Consider the following 17571-nt stretch of genomic DNA (forward strand, 5'->3'; position numbering starts at 1 on the left):
GAAGGGAAAATCTGCTTGTTTCTCGTTAACGCCTGCTAAATATTTGATGGGCCTAACGAGCCGGCGTGGAAATCTTCATAAGTGCGCAGGGTGGCGGGGAGGGAGCAGGGGGGGCAAGCAGATATAATAGCCGCCTGATTTACAAGCCTCCCTGCTTTTTTATGATTGATACGTGAGGTTCAGTTTAATTATATTGGATTCCAGCCTTGTATCATTATTACAGCAGTTTATTTTCTTTGTCAGCGGCTAATCCCCAACCTAAGCCAAGCATTAAGAGAATGAAATAAGGCTGTTTAAATCTTATTAAATTTCCCCCGAGCCAATAGTTAAATCCGTGGCGTGTGTATGTGTGTGTCTTAGAGGAGATGCTGCAGACCCCGGAAGGGGTAGCCCTTGCCGCTTCCATAAGCGGGACGCACACACAGCCCACAGGCCTGTTAGCTAATGGGGCATTGCATAGGCAAGCCTTCCCCAACCTGGTGCCCATCAGATGTTTCGGATCAAATGTCCCATCAGTCCCAGCCAGCATAGGTAGGTCCAACACCAGCGAGAGGCAGTGTAGTGTAGTGGTTAGCGTGTCAGACTAGGACCTGGGAGGCCAGGGTTCAAGCCCCACACAAACATGAAGCTCTTGGGTGATCTTGGGCCGGTCATTGCCTCTCAGCCTAACCTACCTCACCAGGTTTTTTGCGAGGCTGAAACAGGAGGAGAACCACATACACCACCTTGAGCTCCACAGAGCAGGAGAAGGTGGTATATAAATGTAATAAATACAGTAAGTAACTCTGGAAGGCACCCAGTTGGGGAAGGCTGTTGTTGTTGTTGTTGTTTAGTCGTTTAGTCGTGTCCGACTCTTCGTGACCCCATGGACCATAGCACGCCAGGCACTCCTGTCTTCCACTGCCTCCCGCAGTTTGGTCAAACTCATGTTCGTAGCTTCGAGAACACTGTCCAACCATCTCGTCCTCTGTCGTCCCCTTCTCCTAGTGCCCTCCATCTTTCCCAACATCAGGGTCTTTTCCAAGGATTCTTCTCTTCTCATGAGGTGGCCAAAGTATTGTAGCCTCAGCTTCACGATCTGTCCTTCCAGGGAGCACTCAGGGCTGATTTCCTTAAGAATGGATAGGTTTGATCTTCTAGCAGTCCATGGGACTCTCAACAGTCTCCTCCAGCACCATAATTCAAAAGCATCAATTCTTCGGTGATCAGCCTTCTTTATGGTCCAGCTCTCACTTCCATACATCACTACTGGGAAAACCATAGCTTTAACTATACGGACCTTTGTCGGCAAGGTGATGTCTCTGCTTATTAAGATGCTGTCTAGGTTTGTCATTGCTTTTCTCCCAAGAAGCAGGCGTCTTTTAATTTCGTGACTGCTGTCACCATCTGCAGTGATCAAGGAGCCCAAGAAAGTAAAATCTCTCACTGCCTCCATTTCTTCCCCTTCTATTTGCCAGGAGGTGATGGGACCGGTGGCCATGATCTTGGTTTTTTTGATGTTGAACTTCAGACCATATTTTGCGCTCTCCTCTTTCACCCTCATTAAAAGGTTCTTTAATTCCTCCTCGCTTTCTGCCATCAAGGTTGTGTCATCTGCATATCTGAGGTTGTTGATATTTCTTCCGGCAATCTTAATTCCGGCTTGGGATTCATCTAGTCCAGCCTTTCGCATGATGAATTCTGCATATAAGTTAAATAAGCAGGGAGACAATATACAACCTTGTCGTACTCCTTTCCCAATTTTGAACCAATCAGTTGTTCCATATCCAGTTCTAACTGTAGCTTCTTGTCCCACATAGAGATTTCTCAGGAGACAGATGAGGTGATCAGGCACTCCCATTTCTTTAAGAACTTGCCATAGTTTGCTGTGGTCGACACAGTCAAAGGCTTTTGCATAGTCAATGAAGCAGAAGTAGACGTTTTTCTGGAACTCTCTAGCTTTCTCCATAATCCAGCGCATGTTTGCTATTTGGTCTCTGGTTCCTCTGCCCTTTCGAAATCCAGCTTGCACTTCTGGGAGTTCTCGGTCCACATACTGCCTAAGCCTGCCTTGTAGAATTTTGAGCATAACCTTGCTAGCGTGTGAAATGAGCGCAATTGTGCGGTAGTTGGAGCATTCTTTGGCACTGCCCTTCTTTGGAATTGGGATGTAGACTGATCTTCTCCAATCCTCTGGCCATTGCTGAGTTTTCCAAACTTGCTGGCATATTGGGTGTAGCACCTTAACAGCATCATCTTTTAAAATTTTAAATAGTTCAGCTGGAATATCATCACTTCCACTGGCCTTGTTATTAGCAGTGCTTTCTAAGGCCCATTTGACTTCACTCTCCAAGATGTCTGGCTCAAGGTCAGCAACCACACTACCTGGGGTGTACGAGACCTCCATATCTTTCTGGTATAATTCCTCTGTGTATTCTTGCCACCTCTTCTTGATGTCTTCTGCTTCTGTTAGGTCCTTACCACTTTTGTCCTTGATTATGGTAATCTTTGTACGAAGTGTTCCTTTCATATCTCCAATTTTCTTGAACAGATCTCTGGTTTTCCCCATTCTATTGTTTTCCTCTATTTCTTTGCATTGCTCATTTAAGAAGACCCTCTTGTCTCTCCTTGCTGCTTTTTGGAAATCTGCATTCAGTTTCCTGTATCTTTCCCTATCTCCCTTGCATTTTGCTTGCCTCCTCTCCTCCGCTATTTGTAAGGCCTCGTTGGACAGCCATTTTGCTTTCTTGCATTTCCTTTTCCTTGGGATGGTTTTCGTTGCTGCCTCCTGTATAATGTTACGAGCCTCCATCCATAGTTCTTCAGGCACTCTGTCCACCAAATCTAAATCCTTAAACCTGTTCCTCACTTCCACTGTGTATTCATAAGGGATTTGATTCAGATTGTATCTTACTGGCCCAGTGGTTTTTCCTACTTTCTTCAGTTTAAGCTGGAATTTTGCTATAAGAAGCTGATGATCTGAGTTACAGTCAGCTCCAGGTCTTGTTTTTGCTGACTGTATAGAGCTTCTCCATCTTTGGCTGCAGAGAATATAATCAATCTGATTTCGATGCTGCCCATTTGGTGATATCCATGTGTAGAGTCGTCTCTTGTGTTGTTGGAAGAGAGTGTTTGTGATGACCAGCTTGTTCTCTTGACAGAACTCTATTAGCCTTTGCCCTGCTTCATTTTGAACTCCAAGGCCAAACTTGCCAGTTATTCCTTTTATCTCTTGATTCCCTACTTTAGCATTCCAATCCCCTGTAATGAGAAGAACATCCTTCTTTGGTGTCATTTCTAGAAGGTGTTGTAGGTCTTCATAGAATTGGTCAATTTCACTTTCTTCAGCACCGGTAGTTGGTGCATAAACTTGGATTACTGTGATGTTAAAAGGTCTGCCTTGGATTCGTATCGAGATCATTCTGTCATTTTTGAGATTGCATCCCATTACAGCTTTTGCCACTCTTTTGTTGACTATGAGGGCCACTCCATTTCTTCTACAGGATTCTTGCCCACAGTAGTAGATATGATAGTCACCCGAACTGAATTCGCCCATTCCCTTCCATTTTAGTTCACTGATGCCCAGGATGTCGATATTTATTCTTGTCATCTCATTTTTGACCACATCCAGCTTACCTCCATCCATGGTTCTTACATTCCAGGTTCCTATGCAATATTTTTCTTTACAGCATCGGACTTTCCTTTCGCTTCCAGGCATATCCGCAACTGAGCGTCCTTTCGGCTTTGGCCCAGCCGCTTCATCAGCTCTGAATCTACTTGTACTTGTCCTCCGCTCTTCCTCAGTAGCATGTTGGACGCCTTCCGACCTGAGGGGCTCATCTTCCAGCGTCATAACTTTTATATGCCTGTTGTCTTTGTCCATGGAGTTTTCTTGGCAGGGATACTGGAGTGGCTTGCCAGTTCCTTCTCCAGGTGGATCACGTTTAGTCAAAACTCTCCACTATGACCTGTCCATCTTGGGTGGCCCTGCATGGCATAGCTCATAGCTTCTCCGAGTTATTCAAGCCCCTTCGCCACGACAAGGCATTGATCCATGAAGGGAAGGCTAGGTTAGACCTATTAGCGCACAGCTCGCCTAACTTTTTGGACCTGTGCACCACCAGAAAAACCGCAGGCTTTTTTCAGGCAGTACATAGTTAAACTGTGGAACTCCTTCCCACAGGAGGCAGTGGGAGCCGCCAGCCTGGATGGCTTTAAAAGAGGATGGGACAGATTCACAGAGGAGGGTCAGGTGGGTCAATAATGCCCACAATGACAGTCGGAGGCAGAAATGCTTCTGAATACCAGTTGCTAGAAGCCGCGGGGGGGGGGGTTTGCTCTCGCACTCGGGTCCTGCTTGTCGGCTTCCAGTTTGGGCATCTGGTTGGCCCCTGTGAGAACAGAATCCAGGACTACATATGCCATTGGTCTAATCCAGCGGTCTCGTCTTACGTTCTTCCGTGGAAAGCGTTAGAGGCCCTCGCAGCCACACTGCAACCACATACGCTGCCTTGAGTTTCTGTCCCCCCCCCCAAATTAGTGAAGGAGTTTCCTGGAAACTTCCTTGCAATCTCCACACACACACACACACACAGAGAGAGAGAGAGAGAGAGAGAGAGAGAGAGAGTGTCTACACCAGGCATCCCCTAACTTCAGCCCTCCAGATGTTTTGGACTACAATTCCCATCATCCCTGACCACTGGTCCTGTTAGCTAGGGATCATGGGAGTTGTAGGCCAAAATATCTGGAAGGGCCGAAGGCTGCCTATATCTGGTCTACACAATGAAAAGGCCTTTCCCCCCATACCTAGTCCCAGAAAGGGGAAGAGCAGTTTCAGGGATCGCAACTGGAGAAGGAAGAGTTAAGCTCCTCCCCTCCCTCCCCCTTGCCATTTGACTTCAGATTGGGTGTGGCTTTTTCAATTAATGCCTCTCCGGTTGCGACCACCCCAAAAACCATGCCCACCCCCACCCCCATGCAGCATATAGGACACCTTTTGGCTACAATATATGGCTTTCTCCCCCCTCCCCCAATACCTAACTGCAGTGAGTGGTGGGACTTAGAAGGGAAGGCGAGGGGCGCCAAATTTTGGCATTGCGCAAGGAGCCGCTGAAATTTGAAAGCCCAAAGTCCGCCACTGGGCTGATGGGAGTCGGGAGTCCAAGATGGCCATGCTGCTGGGACTGATGGGAATTGGAATCAAAAACCAAGTGGAGGGCACCGGGTTGGGGAAAGCTCTTTCCAACAGTGGCCAGTCAAGCTATGTCCACGAAGTCCTCTGATTCAGTTTCTCCCCTGTGTTCACCCCCTTTCCATAACAGGTCAGCCGCCCACCGGTTTCCGGGACGTCCTTCTCCGCGAGGGCCCTTCTGGGTTTGCCAAGGCCATTCGCCAGCACCGCGGTTTGCTCCTGATGGACACCACCTTCAGGGATGCTCACCAGTCGCTTCTGGCCACCCGAGTCCGCACCCACGACCTGAAGAAGATCTCGCCCTTTGTGGCGCACAACTTCAGCAACCTCTTTAGCATGGAGAATTGGGGAGGTGAGAAGTCTGCTGGGCCAGCTAGAGGGGGCTGCCAATGGCTGCTGAGCCACAACAGCTGTGGCTCTGAATGCTAGTTGCTGGGAATCGCAGATAGGGAGAGCCATGCTCTCACACTCAGGTTCTGCTTGCGGGCTTCTCATTGGGGCATCTGGTTGGCCGCTGTGGGATCAGGATGCTGGACGAGATGGGCTTTTGGCCTGATCCAGCAGCCAGACTTTTCCTATAGTCTTTGGGCGAATGCCGCCTCCCAGCATCAGGCCATTCCGGATCTTCTTCGGTTATTTAGTATTAAGGGAGCAACACTCCACACATGCTCTCCCATCTCTTCTCTTTTTAAAATCTTTTTATTGATCTAAACGTGAACTTGCACTGCAATAACACAAGAACAAAAAAAACAAAGCGAAAGATGAGAACGAAGTGAGAACTAAAATGAAACATAAAGGTAAAGGTACCCCTGACCGTTAGGTTGCGGATGACTCTAGGGTAGCACGCTCATCTTGCTTTACTGGCCGAGGGAGCCGGCGTTTGTCCGCAGACAACTTCCGGGTCATGTGGCCAGCATGACTAAACTGCTTCTGGTGAACCAGAGCAGCTCATGGAAACACCATTTACCTTCCCACCAGAGCAGTACCTATTTATCTACTTGCACTTTGACATGCTTTCAAACTGCTAGGTTGGCAGGAGCAGGGACCGAGCAACAGGAACTCACCCCGCCATGGGGATTCAAGCCCTAGGCTCAGTGGTTTAGACCACAGCGCCACCCACGTCCCTCTTAAAATGAAACACAAACACACTCAAATTTGGCTTGTTTCTTTCACATTCCCTGGGAAAAAATGTTATTATGACTAGTGTTAGAGGTAGTAACATTTTGAAAACGATTTATTTTACTTATAAATATCAGGACATCGTCCTCAAGGTCGCATGATATTCTCACGTAAAGCTAAGAAATCCAAATTGTGGCATATTTCACAGGAGGCCTTTGAGCACTTCATCATTAGTACATGAATTTTTACTGCACAGCTGAAAATAAATCTTGATTTGTGTGTCCTCTGGTATGCCTTAATTTTTTTAGTTCAGTACATTCTCGGGTCCATTCTCTTCCTAATTATTACCATTTTGTAGAAGCTGAGCCTTTGAGGCTTCCAAAATGAGCCTGGGGAGGAAGCGGGTCCAAATCTTGAGCCCCCAATTAAAAGCTCCTCCAGACGTGGCTACCGGCCACAATGGTTATGTTCTGCCTCCAAAGCCAGAGGCATCAATGGTTCTAAATACAATTTACTGGAAACTCCAGGAAGGGAGAATTGCTCGTGTGCCGGGGTTCTGTTTTCTGGCCTCCCAAAGAGGCAACTGGTTGGCCACTTTGAGATTAGAATGTTGGACTACATGGACCATTGGCCTGATCCAGCTGGCCCTTCTTATGTTCTTGCAAACATTGCACTGATGCTCTCCTCCCTCTGCCTCCTCCTCCCATCTACCATCCTCAGGCGCCACCTTTGACGTAGCCATGCGCTTCCTCTACGAATGCCCCTGGCGCCGCCTCCAAGAGTTGCGCGAGCTCATCCCCAACATCCCCTTCCAGATGCTGCTGAGAGGGGCCAACGCTGTGGGCTACACTAACTATCCGGACAACTCTGTCTTCAAGTAAGTTCCTTGGGTGATGATCTGCAATCTGGCACCCCAATTATGCAGGATAAGCACATTTTCTAAAATTACGTGAGCAGTTTGGGGGAAAAATAGGGCTGAATCAGACCATTGGTTCATCTAGTTTAGTATTGCTTACCCCGACTGGCAGCATCACGGGCACGGAGTCTCTCCCAGCCCTACTCGATGGTGACATCAGGGGTTGAACCTGGGACCTTCTGCATGTGAGACAAACGCTCTACCACTTGAGCTACGGCACAATTTGTATTTGTATGCCACTTACATTTCAACAAATCTCTACTCAGTTCACAATGCGTGTTAAACTAAGTAGCTTAAATATTGGTACTGCCTGGATAGCTCAGTTGGTAGGGCATGAAGCTCTTAATCCCAGGGCCGTGAGTTTGAGCCCCGCCTTGGGCAAAATATTCCTGCATTGCAGGACTAGATGACCCTTATTGTCCCTCTGCGATTCTGCGAATCTATAAGGCGAATGCAAAACATTGTCAGAAAACATCTGCTTTCTATAAAATAGAATGTGGGGTCTGTGGAGTGGGGAAATTCCCTTGTGCCCCCTTCGTGCCCCCCTTGTCCCCCAAGCCCTCTCCCCTCAGCGATCCTGCACGTTCCCTTCCTCAGGTTCTGCCAAGTGGCCAAGGAGAATGGGATGGACATTTTCCGGGTCTTTGACTCCCTCAATTACCTGCCCAACATGCTGTTGGGGATGGAGGCAGCCGGGCAGGCAGGAGGCGTGGTGGAAGCCGCCATCTCCTACACGGGGGATGTGGCTGACCCTAACCGGACCAAGTACAACCTGGACTACTACGTCAACCTGGCTGAGGAGCTGGTCAAAGCTGGCACCCACATCTTGGCCATCAAGGTAAAAGGAGGCCCACCACTGGGTCCCCAGTCTGAAAAGGTCTGAACCCCACACAACGGAGGGCCTCCTTCCCTTCCCTGTTTTGGTTCCCACTGCATCCGCCATTTCCCTTGTGGCTCCTCCCATATTGTGCTTCAGCTCCTCCCCTCTCTCTGACTCCTCCCTTAATGAAGCCCCGCCCCTGGCCTTGCCCTCCCCCACCTTGCCCTCACACCAACCCCTCTGCAATTCCCACCTCTCAGCCTCCCTGAATGCCTCTCTCTCTTTCTCAGGACATGGCCGGTGTCCTGAAGCCACAGGCCTCCTCCATGCTGGTGTCGGCGCTGCGCCAGCACTTCCCCAACATCCCGTTGCACATCCACACACACGACACTTCGGGCGCCGGGGTGGCCTCCATGCTGGCTTGCGCCGCCGCAGGGGCCGACATTGTGGACGTTGCCGTGGACTCCATGTCTGGGATGACCTCCCAGCCGAGCATGGGCGCCATGGTGGCCTGCACCCGTGGGACTGAGCACGACACAGGTGCGGAATGGGGCACGGGGAGGAGGGAGGTTAGAGAGGCGGGACTTCCTCCTGAAGGAAGGGAAGCAGGAGGACTTGAGGTTTGTCACTGCCACCAATGCTGTCCCTGGTCGCAGAGGCACCATACATTTAAAGTGCTATGATACCACTGCAAGCCATCATGGCTTCTTCCCCCAAAGCATTCTGGGAGCTGTTAAAGGGTGTTGAGCAGGCATCCCCAAACTTCGGCCCTCCAGATGTTTTGGACTACAATTCCCATCATCCCTGGCCACTGGTCCTCTTAGCTAGGGATCATGGGAGTTGTAGGCCAAAACATCTGGAGGGCTGCAGTTTGGGGATGCCTGGTGTTGAGAGTTGTTAGGAAGCCCCCTATAAGCCTCGCAGAGCTACAGTTTTCAGAGTAGATTAACAGAGGGAGCTCTGGGAGTTGTAGCTCTGTGAGGGGAATAGGGGCCTCGTAACAACTCTCAGCACCCTTAACAAACTACAGTTCCCGGGATTTTATCATAGCATTCTGTTTGGCTTTTAAATGCATTTTATTTCACTAAAAAACACAAAAAGAGCATAGTAAAATACTGTTACAGCAGGTTGAAAGCAGCATAAGGTTGGGCATTATCGCTGAACTTGTTCTGAAACATTCCAGAAAAATACAGATTTTTCCACAAACCTGTTAGGCTAGTTTAGATGTATTCTTTTACAATAAATTAGCGTAATCATAGTTGCTGTAGGCCAAATTTTCACAATCCATTCAGATGTATTAGGAAATATGCTTCCCCCTATTTTTAGCTATTATAATTTTAGCAGCAGTTATAAGGTTGAACACTGCTTCTTGATCATTTTCTATAATAACCTATTTTAGATGACCAAGCAGAAATATTATTGCTTCCAAAGGGTATATAATATCCTAACCTATCAGAGATAATAGCCTGAATGGTTTTCCAGGATATTTCTATTTGAGAACAATCCCAAAAGATATGTATGTAATCTGCTTTATTTAATTTGCATAGCCTTTTAAATGCGTGGTGTGAATGCGACCCATGCTTTGGAAGCTAGCTAAAGGCATGTCTTTTTACCACAGCTTTTGAAAATTCTGATTTTCTTTCTATTGAGTAACTCTATGCTGCTTCTAGTGTTAGTGAGACAGTTTCGATGCTATTTAAATCATTAAGAATTTTGACACGTCTTCCGAAAACTCCTGATTTGTTTTTTAACCAGCTGTGGTGAAGGGTGGGTAATAACAGATATTTAACAAATTGCTACTGCGAGGTGTGGCAATGGCTTCAAAAAGGGCCAGCCCCAAACATTTGCCCGCCTGAGGCAAAGAACAAAATGGCGCCCTTCCTTCCTTACACATATAAAGAGCCAACCAGTTGGCAGTTGTATCTTTCTTCAAGACTGGTGATGGGGCCACACCCTCCACTGCCCCTGAGAGCAGCTTAGGGGGTGCAATGCAGGCACAATTCTGCCCCCCCTCCCCCAGCACCTCGCCATTGATTCCCAACACTTAGCATCTGCCCTCTGAGGTATTCACCTCACCCTGTCTAATGGAAGGGCTGGCCTCCATGGCTTTTAAAAGAGGATTGGACAAATGCCTGGAGGAGAAGGCTTCTGCTAGCCGAAATAGCTACTGTTAGGGCTAAAGCAACGAGGCTTCCCATTCCTACCCCACTACATAGAGCTCTCTTCCCCCCCCCCCACCCCACCCTCTTGACTCAGGCATCCAGATAGAGAAAGTGTTTGACTACAGTGAATACTGGGAGATGGCGCGGGGCCTCTACGCCTCCTTTGACTGCACGGCCACCATGAAGTCCGGCAACGCGGATGTGTACGAGAACGAGATCCCCGGAGGCCAGTACACCAACCTCCACTTCCAGGCCCACAGCATGGGGCTGGGGAACAAGTTCAAGCAGGTGAAAAAGGCCTACGTCGAGGCCAACAAGCTCCTCGGGGACCTCATCAAGGTAAGCGGTGCCTCGTCCAGGGCCCAACTCCCAGTGGCTTCCCTCCCATCCACAACAAGGAGAGGAAGGGCAGGCCTTTGGGGCAGCATGGCACCAAAGAATCTCAGGGTCGTGAGTTCGAGCCCCACCTTTGGCCAAAGATTCCTGCATTGCAGGGGGTTGGACTAGATGACCCTCGTGGTCCCTTCCAACTCTACGGTTCTATGATAAAGATGCCAAGGGGGCTTTGTGCTTTGGGAATGGAGCGACTCCTCCGTGAAGGCAGATTGCAGCATTTGAGACTTTTTAATTTGGAGGAAAGGCAAGCGGAGACAAAAGTTTGCAAAATTCTGCATGATGTGGAGAAAGTGGATGGAGAAAGGCTTTTTCCTTCTCCCGTGACGCTAGAATTTGGCAACATCCATAGCAGATGGATGGATGGATTTATTTATTTATCTATTTGCTTCGTAAAATTTCTATGCCTCTTGAGTCTTGACCATAGGGAGAACCAGTGGCTCATCGGCCCTCTTCTCCCCCCCCCCACCCCTTCCTGCTCCCTGCAGGTGACGCCCTCCTCCAAGATTGTGGGCGACCTGGCGCAGTTCATGGTCCAGAACAACCTGACGCGGCAGGAAGTGGAGGCTCAGGCAGACGAGCTCTCCTTCCCGCTCTCGGTGGTGGAGTTCCTGCAGGGCTACATTGGCATCCCCTACGGGGGGTTCCCGGAGCCCTTCCGCTCCAAGGTAAGCTCCTTGGGTGTCAGAGGCGTGGAGAGTCCTCCCCTCCCTTCTGCAACTTCCCAGATAAGAATTAACAAGCAGTTGATAGATTTGTAGTCTTTTTATTACAGCGTCATGTTGCGAGCACAAATACACAGGTCTCCGTAAAGAAGCAGTTGCCTAGTCTAATCATTCTTCCGGCTACTGCAGCATTTTGGGCACCAACAGGAAGTTCCTCTCTCCTTCTGACTCCTTTCTTCTCTGATATGTTCGGATCTCCGAGAATGTCTCCACTAGCTGACCCCTCCTTTCTGGTTCTGTTGTCATTAACTCGTAACTGGGTAACTCCCCCCTAAGCTGTTCACCTCCTGCCTCTCTCTCTCTGCTTCCGAATACGCTGTGAACAAGGGAGGTGACTCTTCCCCCTCCAGCTCTCCATCGGAGAGAAGCTGGTCTGCCATAGAATGCGTTCCCCAATCCTCGTTTTCAGACCATTCCCTGACATTGGGGTTCCATGGATTATAACCATATCAGACATAGGACTGACACCCCTGCTCACGTTGTTCACCAACGCAGCCTCTTCTTATTAACTCCCACCACCCCTCTGGTCAGTGACCAAAATGAATCGATTCATAACTCCCACCACTCCCTTTACCCCTCACACAAACCCCCAGCCCCTCATACCCCTACCATTCTCACAGCTTCTTCAACCAGCATTTTCTACTCGGTTCCCTGCAACGCTGCTTTACTCAAAGTTCTGTTGTCGCTTTCAACCACCAATTCCCCCTCTCCCTTTTCCCCCATCCTGATTTCATGCAAATCCAGGTTTATGACGCAACATTGCAAATCCTACACTGTGGTGGTGATGCATTTTTATGTACAGTATTTAGGGAGATAGCCAGGTTAGTCATACTCAGAGGAGACGCTTTGAAATCAGCAGAGTTAAGTTACATCAAGCCCACCGAGTTCAGAAGGTCCACTCTTGAGTGGGATTAACTGGGTCGCACCTCAGAAAAATCCTTCTTAAGCGGAAGACGTCGGGCATCTTTCTTCATTCCGGCTGGTAACAGATTCCAGAGGGCTGGAGGCACAACGCTAAAAGGCCCATTTCTTACCTAAGCAAAGTGCACCTCTGGAACATGCAGCTCTCTCAGCAGTGCCCTGTCTGGGTTTCCAGGTAGGGATCTCTGGGGTGATGTATTCTCTGAGGTCACCTGGTCCTCAGTTGTTTCCCGGCCCCTGGCCGGAGTCACCACATCAGGGATATGCAAGCTGTTGTCTCCTTTGCACTCCCCTCCAGGTGTTGAAAGACCTGCCCCGTGTCGAGGGCCGCCCGGGGGCCTCGCTGCCCCCCATGGACTTTGTGAAGTTGGAGAAGGAGCTGTGCGAGCAGCACGAAGAAGAGATCACCCCAGAGGATGTCCTCTCGGCCGCTATGTACCCCAAGGTCTTCAACGAGTTCAAGGATTTCACAGCCAACTTTGGCCCCGTCGAATGCCTCAACACCCGCCTCTTCCTGGAGGGGCCGAAGATCGCAGAAGAGTTTGAGGTGACCCGAAGGGTGGGGGGGCAGAGATTCACACAAGCCCCTTTGCCAAGAGGCAGAGGGAGTGGGGCGCCTCTAACCCAGGTGTAGGTGCTCTTCCCCAGTGATCGGGGGGGGCATTATCAGAAGCTGGCAATGTCTCAACAAGGGGCAGTTATTTGCCCGTCCCCACACTAAGGTACCTTTGGGGTAGCAGTACCACGTAGTCGGACTGGACGTCTTTCCTAACCCTGCCAGGAAATGTCATTGCAGAGCAGATGTTTGGTCACTGATCTAAAGCCATGTCCTCAAAAACAAAACAAGGTTCTTGTCTGCATGTTTCTGCATAAATAGGGATCAGCCTGGATAGCTCAGGTGGTTAGAGCATGGTGCTGATAACGCCAAAGTTGTAGGTTCAATCCCCATATAGGACAGTTGCATATTCCTGTATTGCAGGGAGTTGTGCCATATGATCTTCAGGGTTCCTTCCAATTCTACAAACCATAGGTTCATTTAGCTCAGGATCCTCTTCAAAGAAAGGCACAGGAAGCGGCTACCTACTGAGTCAGGCCATTGGTCTATCTGGCTCAGTGCTGTCTACACTGACTGGCAGCAGCTCTTGGGTGTCCCCCCAGTCCTACCTGGAGATACCAGGGATTGAACTTGGGGCCTCCTGCATGCAAAGGAGATGCTCTTCCCTTGAGCTTTGGACTAGCAGGACCTCCAGGGCAAGGGAACTCAGAGCTCGCTGTCTTCCTGACATGCAGGTGGAGCTGGAGCGTGGCAAGACCCTCCACATCAAAGCCTTAGCGCTGGGAGACATAAACCGGGCCGGCCAAAGAGAAGTCTTCTTTGAAATGAATGGGCAACTGCGCTCCATCCTGGTCAAGGACACAAAAGCCATGAAGGTAAGATTACCCTGTGTGCTGCAGCAGAAGCTAACTTTAGTTAAATAATATATAATAATAATAATAATAATAATAATAATTCATTTATTATTACCCCACTCGTCTGACTGGGTTGCCCCAGCCACTCTGGGTGGCTTCCAACAAATTATAAAACCACAGTAAAAGATCAAAAATTCAAAAGTTCCCTAAACAGGGCTGCCTTCAGATGTCTTCCAAAAGTCAGAAAGTTGTTTATTTCCTTGACAGCTGATGGGAGGGCATTCCACAGGGCGGGTGCCACTACCAAGAAGGCCCTTGAATCCTTGATTGGAGCAAACCTTTAGTTGGAAAACTATAAAATAAGAAAGCTTATGGTTATGGAGAGCCAGTGGTGGTCTAGTGGTTAGAGTTTCAGACTAGAAACGGGGAGTGACCAGGGTTCAAATCCCCCCCAACTCGGCCATGAGACTCACTGGATGACCTTGAAGGCCAGTCACTGATGCCTCTCATCCCAACCCACCTCACAGGGTTGTGTGGGGATTAAAAAATGAGAGAGAACCGGGCACACTACCTTGAGCTCCTTGGAGAAAAGGTGAGGTATGACGGCATTAAATAAATAGGAAAGAGTTTGACAGAGGAACAGACTCCCACAAGAGGTGGTACACTCTCCTACTTGATAGGAAAGAGTTCTATAGTCTTAGCTAACTATCTAGTTGGAGAACCAAAGAAGCCATGCTTGCCCCTTTGTTCTCGGAAGATACATCCAAGATGGCCTCACATCTCAAGGTCAAATGAGACTGGGAGGAGGAAGTTGTGAATAGGATGCAACCTAAGTAGTATCAGTCTAACTTCGAAGGGTACAGAGAGGTCAGCGCAGAGTTCAAAGGTAGAGGGATAATCTATCTGTTTAAACACCATGCTAACCCCTTTTCTGAGTGGCACCCAGACTTCCAACAGGTAATAAATAAGCAGGCTAGTCATGAGCAAATAAGGACCAGGGATAGATAAGTGGGTGGACAAGCTGGCGGCAAGATCCAGATCACAGCTTGCAAGATTAGACTTGCAGTTCGGGAAGATGAATCGAGTGCCCTTTCGGGTGTGTTTGTTTTGCTCGAATTGGATGCTTTTCTGATCATTAAAATTCATCCGTGCCCTCCTGAAAAAATAATAATCTTGCAACCAGCAATGCAAATATTAAAAATAACAAGATTCACCAGCACTGAGATGCCAGTAACAATCAGCCTCAGAGGTGGGTAAGTAGGGGCTTGAAAATACAGTTCTTACTCACCAGCGGTGATTTAACAAATGTCAATATAATGCTGGTATTGCATCCCTTTGGGGCCTGGTCCCTTCTTATCTGATCCAGCACCTTACCCTGCATCCTGTTCCCAACAGAGGGCTCAGCCAGATCCATCCAGGAGATCCCTAAGAGGGGGCATGAAGGAAACAGCTTCCAGCATGACAGGAGGTTCTCTTGGCTAACTGCTGAAAGCAGACAATAGACTCCCACTCCTCCTCCTCCTCCTCCTCCTCCTCCTCCTCCTCCTCCTCCTCCTCCTCCTCCTCCTCCTCCTCCTCCTCCTCCTCCTCCTCCTCCTCCTCCTCCTCTGTGAATCTCTATCTCCAATTACATTTTTAAATGATCTATGAGCCAGTCTACATATCCAGAGGACTGATATGATGTCAGCCGTCTAGGGAATGTACTGTTTCAAATAAAGTGGGGGGGGGGTTGGCATAGTCCAATGGGCTCCTGTGTCAAAAAAGCAACAGTTGAAATACCAAATTCTACACAGAAAGAAATCGAAAGAGAAGTCTAGGCTATACCTTTAGTCTAAATCTTTGGCCTTAGTAAGAGCTAAGCAGTGGAACAAGACTCCCACAAGACGTGGTGGACTCTCCCTTCCTTGGAGGTTTTTAAGCAGAGGTTGGATGACCATGAGTCATGTATGCACTGAGGATTCGTGAATGTTACTCAGCGCTATCTTAATTGTTAGTTGCAGATTTTGCTGAGTGGTTTTATTGTGCTGAACCTGATTGGAATCTTGTCTATATGCCAATAAAGGTTTGAGAATTAAACACACAAAAAAGTATGATCTAGTTGAGATGCCTGCATTGCAGGGGGTTGGACTAGATGACCCTCAGGCTCTCTTCCAACTCCAATTTATACCCTGGGACTACAGCTCCCATCAGCCAGCCCCTACTTGGTGCCCTACAGATGTCTTAGACTACAGCATCTGGGGCTGATGGGCATTGTAGTCCAGATTGGGGAAAGCAATCCTGGCATATCATTCCTCTCCTCTCTCACTTCTACTCCAGGAAATGCATTTCCACCCCAAAGCCCTGAAGGACGTCAAAGGCCAGATTGGGGCCCCCATGCCCGGGAAGGTGATTGACATCAAAGTGCGGGAAGGGGACCCCATCGAGAAGGGGAAGCCCCTCTGCGTCCTGAGCGCCATGAAGATGGAGACGGTGGTCAACTCGCCCTTGACGGGGACCATCAAGAAGATCTACGTCAAGCCAGAGATGAGCTTGGAAGGAGACGACCTGATCTTGGAGATTGAGTAGCTAGCCCTCCCCTGCTCCAAAAGCAGAACAACTTGTCCCACTCACACGCACATGACCCCCCACTAAAAACTGCTGCTTCCCCTCCCTCCGTTGTAACCCAGGCTGTGCAACGGAGTCTTTAAGCCCCTCCATCTGTAGAAACTCTTCACCTTCTTCCCACCATCCCCTGCCAGGCCTGTATTCTGTATGCTTCAGATTTTTTTATGGGGGGGAGGAGCCCACAGAAATAAAAGCATGGCAGCATAGAGGGTGGGAGGGATCATGTGGGTCTGGGAGACACGGCAAGTGCCCGCTGGTTCCAACTTAGGAGGCAAACAAGGAGGAAACCATTTTTGGGGGGGAGGAGGAGGGATTTCAGCTGTTTCCTCCTTTCAAGAAAGTGATGGCAATTTCAGCCCCCTCCACCGAAAGTGGAGCCTTGGAGAAAGCAGACCTGAGTGGGGAAGGAGACCCCTATCTCCATAGCTGCACATGTGCCCTCTGCCCAGACCCCATGGACCAATTTAGCGAGGGGGGGGGGACATCGTTTCCTTACCATCTCCCTCTGCTGCAGCCCGCTGCTGACTTCACTACATGCCTCTCCCCCACCTCAGGGGGGGGGATCTTCTGTAGGACACCCCCCCTCCACACCTCTTAGAATGAACATTTCAGGTTCAACATTGCCTTATGGTTGGGGAGGAGGAGGGCAGGGTTAGGACCCTCCCTTCCTCTTCCATCACTCACTTCCTTAATCGCTCATTACAATTGCCAAATCAGAGACTTCTTCTCAAGCCAATGGGGGTGGGAGAAACCTTGGGGGGGGCCTTCAACTCCCTCCCCTATATGTGATGTACAAAGCAATCCCAATCACCAGAATGACCTAGGTAGCCCTCTGGCTGTTTTTGGACTACAAATCCCATCAGCCTCAGCCAGCATGTGCTGATGGGAGTTGTCGTCCAAAATGGCCGTGTTGGCCTCAGACGGTGTGTTGTTTACAGGGTTGTTCACCGAGGGCTGGGAGGGGAACCAGGGTGAGGTCCCCTCCTCCTCCTCCTCCTCCTCCTCCTCCCGCCCGTGGGTGAGGGAACAAAATGGAATAATGGAGCGCAAATCATTTCGACTCCACACTAAGGAACTGGACTGAGCCGGCCGGCGTGTCGGCATCTGAAGAATCATGGGATTATTTGATGAGACCGACAGGTGAAACGTGGGACCCACAGAAATTTCACTTGAAAGAAACGAAATCTATAGTATATAAATATCTATATAAATATCTATATATAAAAGCTCATCAAGGCAATCCCCTGTGTGGCGTGTGGATCAAGGGAGGGTCTGTGTGGGTGTGATGACGTCTCTCTCCCTCGGACCGAAGACACTGAACGCTGGAAGAA

The 17571-nt window shown here is 49.2% G+C and overlaps 1 protein-coding gene across 7 annotated transcripts in view; it reads left to right on the forward strand.

Moving 5' to 3' along the window:
* Window positions 1–17334, forward strand: part of PC (pyruvate carboxylase) — a 275210-nt gene extending 257876 nt beyond the window's left edge. For all 7 annotated transcript variants that reach the window (XM_060269527.1, XM_060269532.1, XM_060269530.1 and 4 more), the window contains 9 exons: window positions 5301–5522; window positions 7010–7166; window positions 7803–8043; window positions 8316–8565; window positions 10282–10526; window positions 11069–11248; window positions 12525–12773; window positions 13517–13657; window positions 15953–17334. In XM_060269527.1, coding sequence (XP_060125510.1) covers window positions 5301–5522; window positions 7010–7166; window positions 7803–8043; window positions 8316–8565; window positions 10282–10526; window positions 11069–11248; window positions 12525–12773; window positions 13517–13657; window positions 15953–16201 — 1934 coding nt within the window. In that variant the 3' untranslated portion in view covers window positions 16202–17334. The remainder of the gene's footprint in view (window positions 1–5300; window positions 5523–7009; window positions 7167–7802; window positions 8044–8315; window positions 8566–10281; window positions 10527–11068; window positions 11249–12524; window positions 12774–13516; window positions 13658–15952) is intronic.
* The last annotated feature ends 237 nt before the right edge of the window (window positions 17335–17571 follow it).

This window comes from Zootoca vivipara, chromosome 17 (genome assembly GCF_963506605.1).
Source record: "Zootoca vivipara chromosome 17, rZooViv1.1, whole genome shotgun sequence".
Taxonomy (NCBI): Eukaryota; Metazoa; Chordata; class Lepidosauria; order Squamata; family Lacertidae; genus Zootoca; species Zootoca vivipara.